This window comes from Balearica regulorum, chromosome 7, assembly GCF_011004875.1.
Source record: "Balearica regulorum gibbericeps isolate bBalReg1 chromosome 7, bBalReg1.pri, whole genome shotgun sequence".
Lineage (NCBI taxonomy): Eukaryota > Metazoa > Chordata > Aves > Gruiformes > Gruidae > Balearica > Balearica regulorum.
The window spans coordinates 8,368,145-8,389,649 of NC_046190.1; the positions used below are offsets into that span (position 1 = coordinate 8,368,145).

Consider the following 21,505-nt stretch of genomic DNA (forward strand, 5'->3'; position numbering starts at 1 on the left):
AAAGCTGCCTGGATGTTATATACCTACAGCAATAGACAATTAGAATAAATAATTTTCTAGAGCTTTAGTTTTTCTGCAAAGATTATGAGGTTCATTAACGTAAATATATTTTACATAGTACAAGGTAGGGAGGGGTTCCCATCCTGTTGTTTAGGATCACATGGTTTGCACAAGACCAAGTTGCTGGTAATCACAGAAATTTAAAAAGACAAAAGGAAAGTTTTAAGTTAACAAACTGAATTATGATCTTGGTTGAATTCCATGGGATCCCTAATGCCTGTGGGGTGCTAAAGTTTGATACTGCTGGCAAATGGTTTTGGAAGCTGAAGTTTCAAATGATGTTCTAGCATGTGAATTGTATTGTTCTAGATTCTATAGGCATGTGAATTACTACTACTTAATATATGATATTTCATATTTTTTTCATCTGTTATATTTTTGCCTAACTGCTTCACATCAAGTTTCTTTGCTGTATCGTCTTTTACTGCGGAATTTAGCTCGTTTTGCTGTAGAGGCATGAATCACCTTTCCGACGTTAGCGTGAATTGCCTCTACAAACAGCTAGGGGGCTGTATTATTCCACTTTTAAAGCAACAAATCGAGGGCTACTACTATTATCAGTCTGTCTTAACAACTTTTTCCTTACAAGTTTAGGCAAACATCAATGCCTGCCAATATACCAGTATTTAAAGTTTAATGGAATAATTTGTATAAGATACAGAACTCCACAAGTGGCTGCAGTTTTGTCTATATTTCCAAATCTTTAAGGGTAACTAGTATCATGTGTTTCTTAACTACGAGCTCTCTGAATTGCATTGTACTGTTTTAGTATTTATGTACCTATTCTACTGAAATCATGACCAGATAACATATTAGATGTGAATTCATGGAGGGATTTTGCAGCTTTTTTTTTCTTTCCCTTCCTTCCAGGTGGTCTGATACTACATAAACACAACCTCTGATGAGGACAGGGAAGCAAGAGTTTAGGAAAAACTTCCTGGCCAAGAACTGCTGTGGGAATTCACTACCAGGTCTGATTAAAGTGGGGGAGTGGGGAGGGGAACTTTCTTTCCTTATACTTTTGCATCAATTAAGTCCCTTAGTAATTTGGATTGCACTTCCACATGTTTTTTTATTTGATTACTGTGTGAATGCTCATTGCTTACTCTGTTTTTGTTTTATGTTTTTCCTGATACTTACTGAAAGCTCTAAACCCAAATAAATGACAGGTTCAGTAAAAACTCAATCTTGCTTTTGTGCTGCAAAAGCCCATTCAAGGCTTCATAAGCCCCTCAAAATTGATTTTTGGAGCACTGTTATTTAATCTGTCCTTTACAAAACTTTAATGCCTTGAGCAAATCCTTCTTGCCTTATTCCCACCACTACAGGCTTTGACTTCATGGTAAGCAGATAAATGTAAGACAAAAAATGCAGTTCAGATTGTTCCCCCAGTCCCTAGTAATTCTCTAACTTGTCTATTCTCCCTTTCTCATTATTGAATAAAGCCTCCTGTGTAAACACTACTTTGTGTTCTCCCATGGCATACAGACTTTTTCCCATCAGTTGCTTGCTCTCTCCCACCTGCTGTATCTGACTCATTAGTTCAGCTTCAGCTTTGCTTCACCTATTCCTTCCCCAAAGAATTATATTTAAAGTTCACGGCACTGTTCTTATTCTCAGCGTACTTTCTCTCCACACATCTACTGGGCCTGCAGATAATACTGTGTAACGTCCACTGGGCTCGGTAGCTCCAACTTCAATATTTCCTTGCAGGGTTCAGTCTTTAAAAGGAGGTCTATGGCAGAGATGGCAAAGGGAACCTGCAGGCTAATTGTGGCCCAGTCGATGTATTAATTCAACCTTCTTGTCAGCTTACCATCACATTGTCATCTGAACTGCTGCCAGCCATAGTGACCTAATGCAGTGCTCCAACACCACAGCTTTGGCATGTGGGACTGGCTGCAAAACAACATCGACTGCATTTGAGTCAGTTCTTTTTGCATGTGACGCCCCTCTGAGAGGTTGCTGTCAATCATTAATTTACATGCACAGGAGGAGGCAGAAGGAAAACCAGTAAAACTGAATGCAGAAAAAATAGTATTCTGACTTTGCACGTCTTGTAGGGCTGGCCTCAAGTACCACATGGCCCTGACCACAGGTGTGGTTTGATGCTGTTGCTCTATTCAGAGCATTTGGGTTCAGCCTGCAAGGTGACAGGAGGCATAAACCTGCCCATAGTTAGGGACTCAACCTACTTTAAAGAACAGTGTTTGAAGCACTGTTTTTACAGAAGTTTTAGTGTTGAATAACCCCTCTATCCTCATTACTTTGTCTTTTCTTTATTAATAGTTTTCACTGAAAGAATACCAGCTAATGTAGGTAACTAGAAAGAACCAAGTAACTAAAATTCTGTAAAGACTGAAGTACTAGCAGTTAACGCTGGCAGTAAGTAGCTTGAAGTAGTTAGTACTGTCTTCCACATTATTTATATTGTAATGGCCTTTAAACAATAACTCACTGGTGATTAAGTTGTCACGTTGTCATCTGTCTTCTGTCCCGACCAGCTATAGTTTATATATGTTATATTAAGTGTTCTGGAACATTTTTATAAAACTCAATCAACAGAATAGAAAGCCAGCTTAAATATCTTTAAAATGTTCACATTAAGGACTTCTGTATGGCTTATTTTTTAATTATTCATTTGACTGAAGAGCCTTATGGTCTGAGCGATTGTCAGATGCAAATTGTAAAGTGGACCTTGGTTTGACCGAAATCAACAGCAAAGCATCCGTTGACTTAATTTTACCCCAGAGGAGGTAAAAGGCAATTGGAAAAGAATGTGCAAAGAGCAGAAGGATTATGGCTCCAGCCACAAAGTAGCTTATGGGTTTTTGTCTGGTATCTTTTTAAATTCTTAAAAAACCTGAAAATTATGTGTAGCTAGGATTCACGGCAGAGTATACATAAGCAATACTAATATAACATGGCACTCCAGGAAAGCTGCATGCCTTGTGTGTTAATGTGACACCAGTCCAACACACAAGTGACTTCAGCTACCCAAAACCACAGTGATCCTCTACAGAGTAAAGTACTTGTGTTGTCTCAGTGCTAGGAGGACATGGAGATTAGTTTAGTAATAAATTGAAAGGATGGCATCCAGAGATTAAATTAAAAATACTGGAAAAAGTTGAAAAAAATTACAAATAATTCCATCTCAGGGAAAAAAAAATAAATATGGTAATTTCTGCTGTGGAACAAATGTCTTTGTGATTTGCAAGACGCTTTCTCACACCCACAGTCCTGTTAAAGAGTGTGTAGTGGTTGGACATTCTGAGCATCTGTATGTAGCATGGACTTTCTCTTTGGATGTGTGATTTTGGTTTTTTTAAGAACATGGTTGCATTTTAAAACTTTTTTGGATTAAGACATTTGAACATTTTTTCTCTTTGGGTGATAGTTTTCCAGAGATGAGTCAAAATACTGACATGAGGAGTGTTTAGTGACAATCTTCAGAATTTTGGATGCATGCTTTCCAGTTGTCTTGTTACTTCTGAACTGTCAGTAACATTTTATTTGATTTTTAACACTTAAAACATGATTTCAGTTTCACTGTAGTAGTAAACACCCCACAAAAGCTGTGTTTTGTAACAGTGAAAGTAGCTATTAATGCAGAGATTTGCAATGTGTTGCTTTTATATGCCAAATAATACTCTGTGTGTGTATATGTGTGTGTGTATATGTATGTATTCAGGACATTAATGCATGAATGGTTTTGTAAATAGTGGCCTGGATTTCCGTCTTATTTTCACTTGCATTGCTCTGCTGTGAATGTTGTAGCTATTCCTGATTTAGACTTGTAAATAATAGAAGAATAATGCTACCTGTGTATTAGACATACAGATAACTTCTATACGAGGTTATCATATGCCATAATGGTGTCAAAATTATCAGTGAAGATGTAATCATCTCTCCGTATCACCCAGTTCAATTTGTATTGAAGTGTTTGGAAGGCCAACTGGTTTCATTAAATACCAGCTAGTTCAAAAGCTGAAGCTGGCTTGTATCATCAATGCCATTACCAACTTAGCACCTTCTAATTATCTTGAAATACTTTAGAAATTTGGACATTTCTTCCCAATTATATCCTTGTACATGCACCAGATAATACATTTTGTGAGCACATAATAGTATATGCCCCTTCACATTAAATGACCAAACCACAAACCGTTGTGACATAATCGGTTGCAACTCGACATCACTATTATGACTTCACGGAGAGAATCAATACTCTGGACAGTGTTACTTTTTTTTTTTTTGGTAGAAATACAATTCTATCTGTTAAGAAAAAGTGGCAGGAGAAGAAAACAAAAATAAATATAAGGCTTCTACTCAGGTTCTGTGAATGTTGTATTCTCTGTATATCCTGGCATATGCTAAGCTTTTAAGTAAGTGTTTCTGAAGTACCTTACAACAGTTTAGCTCCATCTGCCATCCAGTTTTCGCAATAAAAGTGGCCAGCCTGATCATCTTCCATCTCATGAGGCGAGGCAAACTCCTTCAGGCAAAATTTATTGTAAGAAGCAAATTCCTTAAGTCAAGTGGGCCAAATTACTTGGCAATTTTGTCAACAAGCTAAGTATATACTGGGTTTTTTTATCTTTTAGACGAAACATTTGGTTGCAGCTAAAACATAAACCCACCTGAATCAAATTTTCCACGTATGAAAACAAGGAAATCTGGAAAGTGACGCTATTTTAGGCTAATTGCATTTTGTTGGGTTTCGGGGGAGCGCTACATAGTAGCAACTGTGGGAAAACCACTAAATAGCTCTCTGTTTGAACCATCTGTCACGAAGATGGGACATATGTTCGCTTTGTTTATTCAGGAGCCAAGTGGAAGCCGATACACTCAGCTCGGCTCCGGCCGAGGGCTGGCCCGCGCCGCGCACCGTGGGGATCCCAGCACCGTGGGGGATCCCAGCACGGCGGGGATGCGTCCCCCGCGGGTCCCGCCTCCCCCGGCCGGCCGAACGCAGCCTGCGCCGGGCGGCGCTTCCTCCGCGCGGCTCCGCAGGCGCGGGGCCGTACCCCAAGGAGGGCTGCGGGGCAGAGACGGGCGGTCCCCCCCCCCGCCGCTCCTCGGGGTCGCAGCGGGAGGCGGCGGCGGCGGGGCCGGCAGGGGGAGGCCGTGGCCGCCGAGCCCCCGTGGAGGGCGGGGGCGTGCGGCAAGCGGGGTCATCATACCGGGCGCGGGCAGCGGCACTCGCCCCGCCGCCTCTTCCCGCAGCTCGGTCAGTTGGCGGCGGCTTCCGCTCCGAAACGCTCCCGCTGCGCTGAGCGCCCCTGGGGCGCCGTGCCCGGGGTGCTCCTGGAGCCGCGGCCGCTCCACTCCGGTCAGCGGAACCGGAGTAGCCGTCCGCGCCTCCCGCTGAGCTTCTTCCCCCCCCGCCCCCATCCGCCCAATTTCCCCTGTCAAACTTTCCCAGCCGCTGCCGGCAGCGCGGCACCTGCCCCCGCCGCGCCCCGGCCCCGCGGCGGCGACGAGCGCACCGTGCGAGCTGCGCGGCCCCCCGCGCACGGCCTCCCCGCCCCGGCGCAAGCGAATAAAGTTGCGGATTGGGGGGCGGAACAGGCGAATTCCCCCGGGAGCTCGGGCAGTCCTGGGGAGTCCCAGCCAGGGGCTGCAAGCGGCTGCGGGGCTGTCAGCGGTTCGCCCCGGCTGCGGGGCCGGGGGCGGGCGGGCACCGCGGATCTCGTCGTCCCCCCATCCACCCACCCACCCTCGTGTGTGCTCTCGGTCCCTCCCTGGGAACAGGCGCTGCCCACCCAAGGAGGCGACCGGCGTCCTGCCCCGCTCCCGCTTGCTCACTCGCACACATATACCCGTGCGTGCGCCTCTCTCGCTCCCTCGCTGAAGTCAGTGGTTGTGTTTTCAGGTTGCTCAGACCTGAAATCTAAGGCAAAAAGCTCAGCGTTTGCATCGCTGCTTCTGCCGCTGGTGGTGGTAGCGGAGAAAAGGAGAGAGGGCTTGTGGTTTTTTTTTCCCGTCTTGAAATCAATGGATCTGAACTTGGAGTCTTTGGACCTCGGCGGTTTTGGAATATCTACATGCTGATCCTCTTTGTTGTGTCACATCAGCTCGTTTGGGGAAACCATCTGAAGACGGCAAGATGTTTCTCGCTATCTTGTACTGCGCTTTGCCCTTAGTGGGTAAGTTGCCGGCATCTGATTTCTCTCTGTACATAGCTTCATAAAGCAAAGCATAGGGATCGGATGCCTGACGGTTGTCAGTCTATTGTTTAGACAGAACAGTGAAGTTTCCAGTAGTTTTTACGGCTCTGCCTCACATCAGTTAGTCCAGTCTACATTTAAAGCTCTGGGAGATTACAGACTTAGATACTTGCCTGCGTAGCCTCTTATTAAATTGGGTTCTTGCAAGTTACAGGGAAACTTTTCATTTTAATAAAATAAGGCTGCTTGGGGAGGGTGGGGGGGTGACAAGAGCCAGCTGAAGGATTACATCTTCACCTGAACCTGGCAGCCTGCCCGACTGTGAGTGGTTTGCAGCCCAAACTGGTTTCCTTTCCACAGGAGATGTTTGCGTTTCCATCTGTGTGTGTCTGAGGGAGCGTGACAGGGGGCACAATGGAGAGGAGAGAGTTAATGTAATTTGCTTTGTTCTCCTGCAAAAGCATCATACGTGGAGAGAAATGGAGAGAGGGAGTCATAAATTCTACCTTTATACATGTAGAATAAGCAAAAATGCATACAGCCTTCAAAAAGTGACTGACGCAAAAAGAGGCTAATATCAATCAGTGAGGATACTTATCTCTCTGAGCGGGTTGTTCGTGGATGTAATTGAAATTACAGCAAAGCTCTTGTGGAAAGTGAGGCCGAATATTTAACCCCTCAGTTAAACACTTGAATGGGAAGGTTATTTGTTTCACCAAAGTGGATCTAAGGAATAATGAATGCTTGTTTTGTCAGGCATGTTAACCCCTGTGGGTTTTCTTTCCTTTTTGCATTTTCCCATAAATCAACCAGCAGAGTTAAAACGTACTGTTTCCTTGGACTCCCACAAAAGTGGATCTAAGACCATGAAAACCCCGAGTGCTTTTTCCTGAGGTGCAGCATGAAGCCCAGAGGTTCGCAAGGTGCTGCCCATGGGGCTGGCTGCCTGTGCTGCGTGAGGAGGTGCCTCGTGCTTCCCCGATGCCTGCCTCGGACCCCCGGTTAAATCAGCCTCACCTCTCAACGAGAGTTTGTTGGTTTGTGTCTCCTCTCTCTAGATGTACTTTTGTCCACAGAAGTGAGCGGGCTGCCTGGAGGGGACCGCCTTGACTGCGTGAAAGCCAGCGATCAGTGTCTCAAGGAGCAGAGCTGTAGTACTAAGTACAGGACACTGAGGCAGTGTGTAGCTGGCAAAGAGAGCAACTTCAGCCGGGCGACAGGCCTGGAGGCAAAGGACGAATGCAAAAGCGCCATGGAAGCTCTCAAGCAGAAATCTCTGTACAACTGCCGCTGTAAGAGGGGCATGAAGAAGGAGAAAAATTGCCTGCGCATTTACTGGAGCATGTACCAGAGCTTACAGGGTATGTTGCAAAACACAGAAACGTTACGCTCCCCTAATGCAGTGTGTGATTTTGCAGCCCCTCACATCCGCAGCTAGCTACTGCCACTGAGGCTAAACCGAGGGTCTGACACCATAATTCACATTGTGCTCTTCAGCTGCAAACTGAGGACCTTTCATCCGACTCAAGAACAGCTGCTGCTCCATCTCCTGTTGTTGGGAAATCCACAACAAGGGTTTCCTCCAGGGGACCCAGCTGACCTTTCTAAACCAGAGTCAAAAGATAAGGGCACTAGCAAGTGCAAAAGCTACAAAAACAATTGTTTGGAGACATTTTCCTAATAATATTTAAACTCCTTAATTAGGACTCACCTAACAAGATCACAGGACACTGGAACTAGTGTCTTAGCTCTTTGCTGAAAGTTAAATGTAATATGAAGAGGAGCATTGTTTTAAGGAAATGTTTATTCTTCCCTTTCCTGTGTTTACTAGCAGTATTCCCTGGGCATGCTGAGGCAGGAAAAAAAGAAGTTTGTGCTTCCTAGAGCGTGTAGAAGCGCCAGTTAGAAGGGGTATGACAGTGATTGACTCGGGACTTCTGTTCTTGATGTCACTAGCAAACTTCCCATAGTCTGGTGAGAATGGTCAGGTCCTTATATGAGATACATAATTTTTAGGCCTGTTTTGCTCTGGCCCTGGAGTTGAAGATGCACTTTCACTTCAGTGTGGTCCCCATTTAATTTTTTTCTGTAGCTGCTTCAGCAAAAAGGGAAGTCATCCCTTTCTGTTCATTTATCCAAACATCAACTGGAATGTTTTAATGAGTTTCTATATATTTTCATTCTAGCTTTCATAATAAATTACACTACTCTTGGATATTTTCTTATCATAAAAAAGTTTCCCTTCTGACAGCATCTTGTTAGAATTTTTTTTTTCCAAAGATGCTAGGTTTTGGCTGTTATTTGGGCAGCTCTTCTAAACAAGAGCTCTGCTGTTAGGGTGAATGAAGAGGAACATCCCTGCTGCAGCTTCTCTCCTGCTGGTGTGAGATGGGACAGTCCCTGTGATGTCACTGGCTGTCTCTGCAAATTATGACCTTATCCGTGGAGAAAGGAGAGAAAAGAACTACTGACAGGGATAAAAAACTTGCTTCTTTAAGGTGTTTTTATGGATAATGCTTTGGGAAGAAATAGCCAGACAAATTAGAGGGGAGTACCTTCTGCAGTTAGAGAGTAGCTTCATTTCAGAGTAAAAGCAAGCAACAGATTTTTATCCTGAGTTCTTGTATTAAAAAAAAAAAAAATCACATATCTTTTGTCTTTAGGAAATGACTTGCTTGAAGATTCCCCTTATGAACCAGTTAACAGCAGACTATCAGACATATTCAGGCTAGCACCAATTGTATCAGGTAAGCAGACTTAAAATTCTTGAACTGAAACGTGATTACAATCTGCTGCTTTGTAGTTGAACTATGGAACTTTCAAGCAATACTCTCTTGTTAATGGCTTTTTAGATTTAGGAAGTTCATGATACAGTTGCACAAGAGAAAATATTAATTGTTTTTGAAATAATAACTAAACCTGAAAGAGTGCTTGGCAGGATGGCAATTTGTATTCTTTTTGAATCATTCCTGACAATAAATGCTAAATTTTCCTGTAGGTGGCAATCTGATTCCCTGCGTTCCTAATTTACAAATCAGTTCCTTTTTGGGAATGTGGTCAGTGCAAGTTACCTCCCATTGACATTAAAGAAGATCAGAAGAGAAATCTTTCAAATGTTTGCATAAGGGAAAGCTTTATAGTTTCATACTTTTTCCTTTTAAAAAGAAATTTCAGAATTCAGGCTTGTCTTCTTTTCTGGAACTGCTGCCTGTTTAAAGAGCCTATTCACAACTTCTTTCTTTTTCTAGCTTTTCTCTGAACATTTTTTTGTTGCTGTGTGGCTGTCTTTCAGAACTTGTTTGTAGTAATTTGAATATGTTGCTCAGTAAGTAAACTATGCTGTTTGTTTTCTATCAGCCTAAATTACACTAATTTTTGATCGTATTTTTTGAAATAATGAATTTTGCACATTGACAGGGGTTACATGTTGGAATTAATTTTCTTTTTCGGAGTTTCAGCAAGTCTTGTAAGGATACAGTCTGTACTTGGGACCTTTGTTTAGTTACGTAAAAATTGAGTGTGCACAGTATAATGTGTAAGTCTGACAGTGTTGAAGCTGTGGTTAACTGACATGCTACAGATAAACATTAGTAGATTGCTCTTCAAAAGAAAGAAGAAAAGACCAGAGAGAGTGGCTTGACCAATTTTCAGAAGTACTTACACTTTTTAGGACCCTAAGTCTCATTAAAAGCCAGGGGGACTTACTTGGTTAAGTATTCGATGGTACAGATTTTCAAAGGCATATAGACACATAAAATGTAGATAACTGTCCATTAGGATTTTGAGAAAGGACTAAGTGATTTAAATAGGCTTTAGATGCCCAGGCAGTTTTAAAAATTCTAAGTGCTTAATGCATCTTTAGGTATCTTAATGCCTTTGAAAATCAGCCTTTTAGTCACTTTTCAAAATGAGACTTGAGATCCAGATCACATACATCTTTTGAAAGCATTATCCTAGTTTGGTGAGCAAGTCTGTTGGAGAAATAGCAGAGAGCAAAGATTAATTTCTGGAGAATCTTTATTTATTTTATTGTGTATTGCTTAAAAAAACCCAACTTAATACAAAACAAAGGCAAAAATCAATGCAGAGGAATTACAGGCTGGTTTCTTAAAGCTTATGATCAGTCTGCTGAGGGCCAAATTCTAACCCACCTTAGCAGTTTTATGATCTCCATAGGAATATCCTATGTACACTCTGCCTTTCTGTTATTTTTTTAGATTCCCCATCTACTTGCAAAGTAATTATCTTTAAATTGTAACTTCATTTTTTCACCTGTTCTGTGCAAAAATGAAATAAAACATATTTGCCAAGAAATGACATCCATCCTACCACAGTCACTTAAGATGCTGGTGGACTGGTTAGGACTCATTCTGTGTTACTAGCGCACCCCAAATTCCCGTTCATTTTGTCAGAAGCTTCAGGTTTGGAAGGACTGGAGGCCTAGATTCAGAGGGAGCAACAAACAAAAGTTGTAATACAGCGGAAGACCACCAGTATCTGGAAGTATTGTCATCTGAAAGAAAAAAGATTAGCAAAAGCATTTTTCTTATCGTCATGGTTACTACTGCATGTTACATTCTTTAAAGCTGCCTAGTCTTACAGATTTTTTTTGCAGGGCTTTGCAAATAGCCCAAACAGCAGAACTTGGTAAGATTTTTGTATCTTTATTAAAACGAAACAAAAAAAAAGCCCTGTACAAGCAGTGTTGGCAGGGGTTTCATAACTGGTGTTCTGCTAATGTCATCATTGTGTTTATAGATGTTGCTGCAGTATTCACTCTCATTAAAGTTACTTGGGTGTAATCGCAAGCAGCGATTAACCCTTTCATCTCACAAAGGCCATTCTGTGGTAGTGTATGACTCGGTATATATCGAGTGTAATGCTTTTGCCATCTGTTTTATTTATTTTTGAGACAGTATAGAAAATCACAACAGTTGTCTTTTTTGGTACATAGAAGGGGAAAAACATTGGCTAAGATGACTATTGCGTATGTTGCATAAGTTTTTTGTAGCATATGTAAGTCTAAGAAATGGAGGACAGTTTTTAAAAGCAGTTAAAATCGATACTGAAAGATGTTCAAAATTGCATCTTCTATGGAAAGAGGATGCAACTTTTTCATTAATTGTTCAAGCATCAACGTGTTGATTTAAAACCAGAATCAGGAATATATTACTAAACCTGTTACTAAGTTTGTAGTTTCTCTCCAGTTCCTCTTACATCAATGGAACAAGTGATGCAGTCGTGATACTCAAGTAAAGCTTTTTTTAATTTTTTTAAGTGGTCTATGTTGTACTGGGACTAGTGGTGTAGTTAGTCTAGAACTAGAAGGACAACCTACGTGTTCTATATAAAATTTAAAACAATATGTCCAACAACACAGAAAAGAAAAATCTAAACCCACAAAATTATTTATCGTAGTACTAGCTGTTAAGCCCAGGTTATCATATATTTAGATACTAGCAAGCATGAATTTTGCGTTTGAATCACTACTAAATTTGCAAGGAAAGCGTAATTTATAAAAAAAATATTAAAATTGATGGTTAAAATAGAAATCTTAAGTGTTTGATTTACTTGTGATGATGTATCCTCAGTATTCAGGGGTCTGATCTTCCTTCTTTTCTGTCTGCGCTTTAAGTTCATAATTCAGCTCCTTCTATAAAGTTAGTCCTCTGACACCTCACATGGCCAAATCCAGGACTGTGAGTCTTCCCAGTTGAAGGACAGGGCTGTCTGGTTTTTTGTTTTGGGCATGTCTAGATCTGAATTTTCTTTAGAATTACTATGTCTGATGTGGTGCTTCTGCCTCAAGGGTGTGAATTCCTTGCTGGTAGGCAGCTCTTCAAATTACTGAAGACTTGTGTGTGTGTGTTTTTAGAGACTAACAGATTTGGGTTAGTTATGATGATGTAAAGATTTTGCTTAAACAGACATTTTTGCTTAAACCTTAACAACTTCTGAGAGGTGAAAATATTTTAAGGCCATTGACTTCTATCACAACTACAGTAAATGCAGAATCTGTTGATTGGATTTCAGAGGTGAGTTTCACACCAAATTAAGGATAGATGCTTGAATTAGTCACTTGTTAAAGCTATCTACAGCTTTTTTACTACCTGGGGAACAGCTTGCCTCTTGAATTTGTATTGCATTTGACATTGAGCCTTGCAACTGGAAGATATCTTATTACTTTGGTATCAGCTGACATAGTATAGTGGTCATCTTGTGTGATATGTTGTAAGAAAATATCCTGCATAAAAACCGTAGCTTCACAGTACCTGTAGAAATACTTGCAAAATAAATGTTTCTGAAATGTCTCATTCATTTAAACACAAAATGGAGAGCCACTAAAGCTGAATAAAATGCCTTAAGCCGTATCTGTGAAGTGGTGTAAATAGAATACTTAATGTTACAAAGAATTGACTATTTAGATCAGCATATTTAGGATAACATAATGCTCTCCTCACATGGATTCACTTTTAAGTTGCCTAGTTAATCACAGGCTTATTATCCCATTGTTCAGCTTTGTGTATCTTTTCTTCTTTCTTTTACTTCTGTTGTGTTCAGAAATAATCTTAACTGGCTACATAAATATTTCTTAAAACATGTAGGTTTTGCTGGTTATCTGTGGAGAATTGGTCCGTTACATGCTGCTAGTTACAGCTTGTTTCTAGTTGCTAAAGTGCATGACAGGTAGAAATTCATTTTGCCAATATTTCTTTTTAGTGTAGTAAACTGTTTTTGCAAAGTGCCTTTTGTATCATTAACAAATGAGAGAAAGAAATTGGCTCGTATGATTCTATGTCAAAAGAAGTCTTTCCCGATTGTGCTGTTCTCCTGAGAGGCTGTTTACTTTTTAAAAACTCTGGGAATCTTCTGCTGCAGACCATTTCTGGGAGCGTATATTTAGAAAAGGGTATATTTTATGTTTATTATAGTACGTTTGTTAATTAAAACCAAGGGTTCAGAGACAGCACAGCACATAGCGCTTCTTACTGGAGTGTGTCATTTCACATTAGAACATGAAGCACATGAAGCACAGCACATGAAGTTAGCATGTTTGATTTGCATACTGAATAAACTATAAGCACAAATACAAGCAATTATGGTGAGTGAGATGGCCTTTTATTGTATTTCAAAAGTTAAGCCTATAAAAAGTTAGCAGTGTTGGAATTCCTAAGGAGTGTTGTGTGCTGCTGGCATTTAAATTAGGCAGTCTCATGTACACTTTGTAGGGTTTCATGAAGATGACTCTCCAGGTTCTCTAAGTTCTTTGGAAAGAAAGAGTGGGTTAGTAGTTTTCCGTTCTCCTGAGTTTTTCAAAATCTTGTAGGCATCCTCAGCCGTTGGCATTCACAGATCAGAAGGTCAATGCTGGGAAAGAATGAAATCCAGTATGGAAAACACTTACTTCATGATTTAGCAGACTTTTATATGGGGAGACTTCCCTCTCTGCAGCATGAAGCCTGCGCTGAGTATTGTCAACAGCTATCTGAGCCGTCCCCGTTATTTTATCCTTCCCAGGCACGCAGTAGGGACATCACAAAGAATGGACTGCAAGTGTTTCCTTTGGAAAAGCTGCTACCAGCAGAGGCAGGGGAGGAAGGCTGGGGTTTTTCAGTGTGATTTCTCAGGATCCAGAGAAACAGAGCTTCCTTTGTCTATGTGCTTAAGGTCCTTTAGGATGGCTCATACCTTCTCTTTCTGCTACTTCTGTAAAGCAGGGACTGCAGAACTGTCAGAGGGAATTAATTTTGCCCAAACTTTCATAACTCCAAAATTCTTTTAATCAAGAATTTAATGTTTCCCTATTTGTTTTTGCAGTTCTTGAACAAATGTAAGAGCTGTGTTCTGGGTAGCAGGTCCCTGACACTTTAATTATCATTTACTTCTTTTTCCAATTTGGTAAATTACTTTGCTTTTGTAGAATCCAGATACAGCATTTTTTAAATTGTTTATCAAAAGGTAAGTTAGAGTCTCTGTCCTAGCCAACAGATTTACTCCTTTTTCCTTTTGGGGTTTGTGGCATGTAAATTAGTGGCTTCTCCCGTGAATTAATACTGTATGACATCCCCAATTCCTACAGCCTGAGGCCTCTAATCCTGGGCCTATTCCTAAATCTGTGTATGTTTCAAGTGCTACGTACTTTTCTGATTTAACACTATGTCTTTTTCCGACATTTCGGTAAGAATATTTGAGATGCCACATTTTTACAAAGGCAATTTAATTTACATTAATTAAATGTAAATTAATACAAAATATTAAAAATGGTGATTTCTCTTGACTATTTACAATGTTCTTATTAGCTCTTACCTTCCATATTGTTGCATTTTATTTAAAAAAAAAAAAAATCCTTCATGTTAGTTACCTTGCACATTCACCTGATTTCATAAACAATAAACCAGATCTTATTAAGTTAATATGGGTCTTGCAATCAGATTTTGTTCCCATTGAAGTAAGCATAACACATCAAAACCTTTTTACTTGATTATGATGCATTCTGTTTCCTGTTGTAATTTTTTGGCTTAGTTCTGGTTTTCTAATGTGAGGTTGAGACTTTTGTGAGCAGAAAAGTAAAAATACATTGTTAATTTTGCTTACACTAAAATGTGACATGCACAACTATACTTTCCTTTGTGAGGTAATACAGTAAAGTAGTAGTCCTTGAACCAATACATAACATTATTTTTACAGTTATAAATCAAGACTAAATCTTCTTTTCCCAGTGAGAATTTGTGGCCCTTTGCCTGTTGCAAGAAAAAACCCAACAACACAGGCATCTATTTTAGCTCCATTTAACAAAATGAAAATAGTTTGACAAAAATAATTCTAATATAAGCATGTACAATGTTTGTGTTCTTTGACATTTCTGCCTGCAGATTTTCTTTGCAGAGACAACTAGGCTGGCTTCCAGTCAGATAACTTGTTATCAAGGGTGCATAGATACTAGTTGCTGATTTCCACTTCTGCATTTTCATAATCAGATTGGACTTCACACAAAAGAAAATCACTTTGGTGACTGTTGGCTTGCAGGAGCTCTTTAAATTTCCTGTTTTCTACATTTCTTGAAGCTAGGTCTGATTATGAGAGGGGAATTAAGTACCTTGCTGAAGTAAGTGATTGACTAGCTTGTAAAGGCAGTGCCTACGCACTTTAACTTAAGCAGGAACATGAACAGGCCTTGAAACCCCAAATAGGAATATGTAAATGTGCTCAGCTTAGTCCACATTTCTTTCCTTGGTGAGATTATTGGAACTTTTTTGCTAATTTCTTTGAAGATCTGTAAAACAGAAGAAAAGGCCTTTGTTGCTCAAGTATTTAAAATGCACAGCTTTGAGCAAATGTAGAGTTTCTGTCTGGGCCACTAGTCTAGGCAGGCTTTGTCAACCTGTTTCAACATGGGAAACAAGATGAAATCCATTCTGTGGAAGGAGGAAGCATCTGATGATGCAACACAGAGCATTTATGCATGAATATTCAGCATCTCCTTGAATGCTGGGAGTAGTAAGAGAGAATATTTAGGAGGCTTGAGGGAAACTCAGCAGTATTCTCCTGAAACCACAACGGAAGATGTTGAGAGATGGCTAGTTGAATAAGCATGGCCAGACATTTTGCTTACCGTGTATAATGTATACAGTGAAACGCGCCTTTTCTTTGTCTAGAGTAGCATCTTTGGAGAGTGGAATTGCATCCATTTAACCTGTAGCTTTGCAGGAAAGCCTCAATTATAGTGTGGTGGGCCAGATAACAAATGAGCAAATGTGTATGTGTTTTTGAGCAGCAAATTGCATATTGTTTCCCATTACAGGCCAGCTTTATGGTTTGTGTAAGTGCCATGCTAGTTCCTCTGAAGTAGGAGCAAAAGCACACAGGTACTGCTAGCGGTATTGGTGGGGTTACGTGGCGAGATCAGGTACTTAATAGTCACTGAGAAGGGAAGCAGAATCTGGTTACTACCATTTCAAGGACATGGTGAGCCAGAACAGGCATGTGCTGCCAGGGGACCTTAGAAACGCAGAACTTGCCAGGAAGTTCCCAGTTTTGTCAGGTATCTGCAGCCTCTGCTGTGTTGCAAGGGTAAGCGGTTGGACACAACGAGCCTGCTAATGGGGCTGCTGAAGGCATGACATGGCGGGAGCGAGAAAAAGCCTGTGGTTCCCGTGGCATAGCTTCGATGCAGTGCTGAGCATGCTGGTGGGAATACTGTGGTGATAAATGGTGTAAGGACTGGTGCAGAAGAGAAGCCTGTGCTGAGCAGGCATATTTCTATGGCAGTCTTCCTCAGAGGGCTCCTGAAGCGCGTTGTCTGTAAGCTGTGTCCCTGGTGAGAGGCAGAGGACAATGCCCTAAAGAGCAGCACCCTGCAGCTTTCTGTCTCTTGATGGCACAGCAAGGTGCAGTTTATGGCAGGTGATTTGCGCTCAGGGTCTTTACATTTTTTAAAAAAATAAAACTTTATTTTTATAACCCTATTTGTATTTGACTCTCAGGGATAACTTTGACAGTGTTGGAAGAGCCAGTGGTATCTGTCTGGAGCTGACAGTATGTTAAAAATGCTGAGTAAAATGCCTGTTTGATGGAAAGAACTAAGAATTTCTGGATTGTAAGGGAGAACTTATTTGTGATAAGTATCCAACGTTTCTTATTTTAAGCTGTACATTATATTTTTTTTAACCTTTAGGAAGGAACATGTTTACAGCTTTGCTTTTTAGAAATGTGACCATTTTTTGTTTATGAAAACTATTTCTGTAATTTATTTTATATTAGTTTTTTGGCATTATTTTTATATTCTTACATTTTCTGTGGATGAAACTAATGCAGCAATAATGCTGTCAGTATAGTTAGGGCATTAATACAATTAAGTTATTTTTGGAATAGTTCTTTAGTTACTATGATGCTTTGACAATTTTCATAAATGTCAGGCTATTGTCCTGTACAATCTGCACTCAGCCTGAAATTTAACATGAGAGATGCATGACACAAAGTGTAATGGCATAGAGATAGCTCTTCCTGCAAAGAAATTTGCAGAAATGATGGGTTGTAAAGAGAGTTGAAGATATCAAACAATTTGAGTGGGAACCTATAAATAAAGATGAATTTCTGCATTCACTGGTTATACAATTTTATCACTGTCTGGTGTCCATAAAATGCATCTTCCCATTAAAGTTTTGTCATGCAGCTGATGAGGTTCAGAAGTGTTAAAAGCTTCCACTCTCTTACTTTTAAATTCTGCACCCTAAATTCAGTACTAAAGCTCAGTTCAGCCAAACCAGAAATCACCGTCTCCCTGCTCCTCCTCTGCAGGAGAGGGTAGCTGATGCTCCCCAGTCCCACAGCCTCCAGCCCACTACTGACATTTCTTAGTTTAGCCCTGACACTCAGGCTAGCTCTAACCACTGTCACTTTCTTGAGCTAATAACCACAACTCATTCCTGACTTGACATACCTTTTCCATTATGCCATGTCTTCTTTGATTGTTGACTTTGCTCTCTCTAAACCATAACTCCTCCACCAAATCCCCACTGGCTGTAGGGCTTTGGTGGTTTCTTTCTCTGTCACTACAGCATGGAGTGGCTCTGCTTTCCACCTCAGCTACTCATTTCTCAGAAATCTGATCACAGTTTTTCCCTTTTCTTTTTCTGACAGGCTTGTCTTTGTGCTCCTGTCTGATGCCTTTGCTTCGTGGTCTGCCTCAGCCCTCCACCCTGCTCTCCCTTTCTCCGTTGCCCCAATATCTCCCTGTCCTCCCTTGTGTGGTATATCTGGTGAGGCAATGTCTTTGCTGTTCCTTGAAAGCTTCCCTTCCCTTAAACTCTGCTTTTCCTAGCATTCCCAAATTGTTCACTCACCTTCCCTGTAAAGAGTTTGAGATGTGGTCTAATAAAAGTAATTGTTCCTGAGTAATAGAACTAATAAAGCCTGGTTTCCTGCCAGAGTACTCCATCTCCTGAATGCCCCCGCTTTCTGCACAGATAGAGCTCCTATCTTCTCTCCCCATGCTGTGACCTCTCCACATGTACTCCCTTGTCACTTCACCAATCCTTAATGCTGTCCCACGTCTCTTGTCTCTGTGGGGCAGCACGTGCTGCGGCAGGCTCGGTCTTACACACGTACTGAAGGACTGTATGGGTGGGCAGGCACCTGCTCCCTCTTGGAATGACTCAGAGCCAGAGACGTGCCTGCCTTGTCCTCAGCAGGCAGATCTATGTGGTTCTAAACCCTGCAGTTTTTCATAAGATTTGTAAGAACTTCCTATTCATTCCTCTGTCAAATTTGTTCGAGTATGTTCTGTGGGTTAAAAAAAATCTGTGGGAGGGGTATGGAGAAGATGAAGGAGACTAATATTCAATTTACCTACATTTCCTTGAAAAATTAGGATTAAGAAAAGCAAATATTGCTCCTGTCATATCGCTAAGCATTAGACTGTGACATATCACATTCTAGTCTCAAACATCTAGTGTGTTGTGCAAGTGACATAAATAAACAAGCAGTGGACTTGAAACATGCAGACAATTAAGTGCAGTTGATGGCTGACAGTTGTATTAGATAATTGAGCATCTCAGGATTCTCAAAATGGGAAGTAATTCATGCATTTAGGTTAGCTGGCATGAAGATTATTTATTCAGATTTAGAAATGAAACAAGAAAGAAAGGATCTATCCAAAAGCTGTTGGATATAAACATATATATTGCATTTGACTATTTGGATACCACAGTGTATTTACAAATGACACTGCACTTTTTAGAGTCATCTTTTTCATGTGGAATATTTTTAGGAATAAGGATAAAGTTTTGCTGATATTTGTTGTGATGTCATAAACAAAATTAAGAAAGATGATACTAGCAGTTAGTAGTAGTTTCAAAGAATTCATGTCCAAATACCCAGACTTCCCCAGGCTTGCCACTTGCAAATAGAGAGGAATGTATTCTGCACAGCAGTGGCTTTGCATTAATGAATGCTTAAGCAGCAGATTAAAATGTCTGTTTAAAAAAATAGGTTAGGATTATATAATAACAAAAGTCTGGGATACTAATAACAGTGAAGATGATAATTTTATTGAGCAGATTAAGTGCAATTAAATCTCAACTACAGAATATTTAAATACAATACCAGATCAAAACCCAGTCTCTGCAGCTTTACTTACTTTCCTTCACACCTACAGGATCAGCACCTGACAGCAAAGTAAATTGTCATTTTTATTGTTGTTCATTTTATATTGCCATAGGAATGTACATCATGTTATCCATTAGGACCCAGACAAACAAGTTTTTTCTCCACATACACAATCATGAAACAAGACATGATTGAAGACAGCAAGGTGTCTGCACTATTTGAAATTCTATTAGAAATTGATAAATTTGCTTGTCAAGATTTCTTTAAAGGATTGCATAGATAAGAACTGCCTATAGTATTCTCATATGAAAAGTCATGAAAATTATAGCTTTATAATAAACCCATATAGACTGAGAAATTGTGTCAGTTCTTTCTCTCATAATCTGTCTACTTAATTTTAGTCTCCTGAATAGTGAAATGGAGACACAGACTTGCAGCAGTTGATAACACTTATGACCTGATGAAGTAAACTGCTTTGATCCTTTGAGAGGTCAAATTGTGTGTGTTTCTAAGCAAACATTCCCCAAGGCTGCTGATGCGTGAGATGTCTCTTCCCCTTGCCAAATATCCCACCTTCACAACAGAAAATTAAAGAAGACTTGAAAAGAAATGTGGTGTGTTAGTGTATTTAATCTTGTCTATAAATTGGTGTGAGAAGTGTTGAAGACAGGATTTGGTGTTTGTGTTTGGTTTTTTTTTAAATTTTTGCACAGTTTAAAAATATCTGGACAGTCTCTTCTGGATTGGGTAGAAAGTGAAGGTATTAACTCTAACTGCACTAATGTTTTGGGAGAAAGGCATACAATGTTTTATAATTTAGTAAATAGTGAATTATTTGTATCTGATTTGGAGCTTCATTTAACTTTTTAATACATTTCTGCTGTATAGCTAAAAATATCTTATCTTCATGCCCTTGACCTTTCTCTAAGAGCTGTGGGAAGATTAAAAAGCATAAATGAGAATAAATTTAGAATAAGCCTATTTGAAGAAAAATGGTACCAAATGCCTTAGCTATCCGCAAAATGGTATTAATTTGTCAATCCTACAACATGTCCAGTCTGGCAGAGCTGAGCAAAGCAACCTGCTATCAGAGCAGGGCTCTAGTAGTAGTAGTTCATCTAGTAGAAGGTAGTTCATTTTTCATTGCCCACTTCGTCCTTCCCCTCCTTGCGGAAGCTGCCAGCAAAGGTGCCAATTATAATGATGATGTCTGGAGGTCAGATATCTATCCCTTAACGTACCTCATTTGCCCCAGCTTGTTCTGTGTAGTTCACTGTGCAGCTGTATAAATACTTTTGGTCGTTACCCTCTTGGACTATGGTTGAACTAGCAACTAAAAGGTGAGGTTGTCAATATATCAAAGACATCATTAATGGCATAGCCACAGTCATAAACGGTGAATAATTGTGATGCTTGAGCTTTATTTATTTATTTATTTATTCATTTAAAAATGTGTCGGTATCTAGAAATCTTTGACGTTATAGGGATACTTCTGAAAACAGATGACTTTTAGTGATATCCACTGCAAGCAGCCACTCTGTAGTGTTCTTAATTATCTACTTTCAATTATTGACTTAACAAGACAGAGAATGGTTGCACTTCTGAAGCTGTCATCTTTAAGGCTTAGGTACTCCATTGCTGTATAGTAATTACAGAGTCTGATACTAGCTTTCATTTATGCTAATTGCACGTAAGTTTATAAATTCCTCAGATTATTAAAAAGAGAGTTATCTCCTTCCTGATACATTCAGACAAGGATTTAAATGTTGCAAACTTTCAGTCCTGCTTTAAAGAGAAAATATCACCGTAAAAATCTTTCAGATATCAATACTTTGTCAAGCTAAAAAAACCCAAGAAACGTTATTCTATTTTGCCTTTCAAAATTGTAACATTGCAACTTTATATACTGATTTTTATCATTATTTTAAATTAATTTGGTGATTTAAATATGTATTTAGTTCTACACAACAGACATAATAAAACTAAAGTCATACCTAAAAGAAAATCAGTAAGTGACTATACCTAGGACACTAACAGGAGGCAAAAGAAATTGTATTCGTAAATGGCAATGTTTTCTCTAAAGCTGTTCTCAGTAGGATCTTCAGAAAAAAAGCACAGATTTCTGTGATGCAGGCAGTATGCAATATCTGGTCTGGACGGTGAAGAGA

The 21,505-nt window shown here is 40.0% G+C and overlaps 1 protein-coding gene across 2 annotated transcripts in view; it reads left to right on the top strand.

Moving 5' to 3' along the window:
* Positions 1 to 5,293: 5,293 nt before the first annotated feature.
* Positions 5,294 to 21,505, top strand: part of GFRA1 (GDNF family receptor alpha 1) — a 147,892-nt gene continuing 131,680 nt past the window's right edge. Inside the window, exons 1-3 of one of the 2 annotated variants that reach the window (XM_075757820.1) lie at positions 5,294 to 6,209; positions 7,289 to 7,591; positions 8,894 to 8,977. In XM_075757820.1, coding sequence (XP_075613935.1) covers positions 6,170 to 6,209; positions 7,289 to 7,591; positions 8,894 to 8,977 — 427 coding nt within the window. In that variant the 5' untranslated portion in view covers positions 5,294 to 6,169. The remainder of the gene's footprint in view (positions 6,210 to 7,288; positions 7,592 to 8,893; positions 8,978 to 21,505) is intronic. The other variant, XM_075757821.1, reaches the window with a different exon arrangement.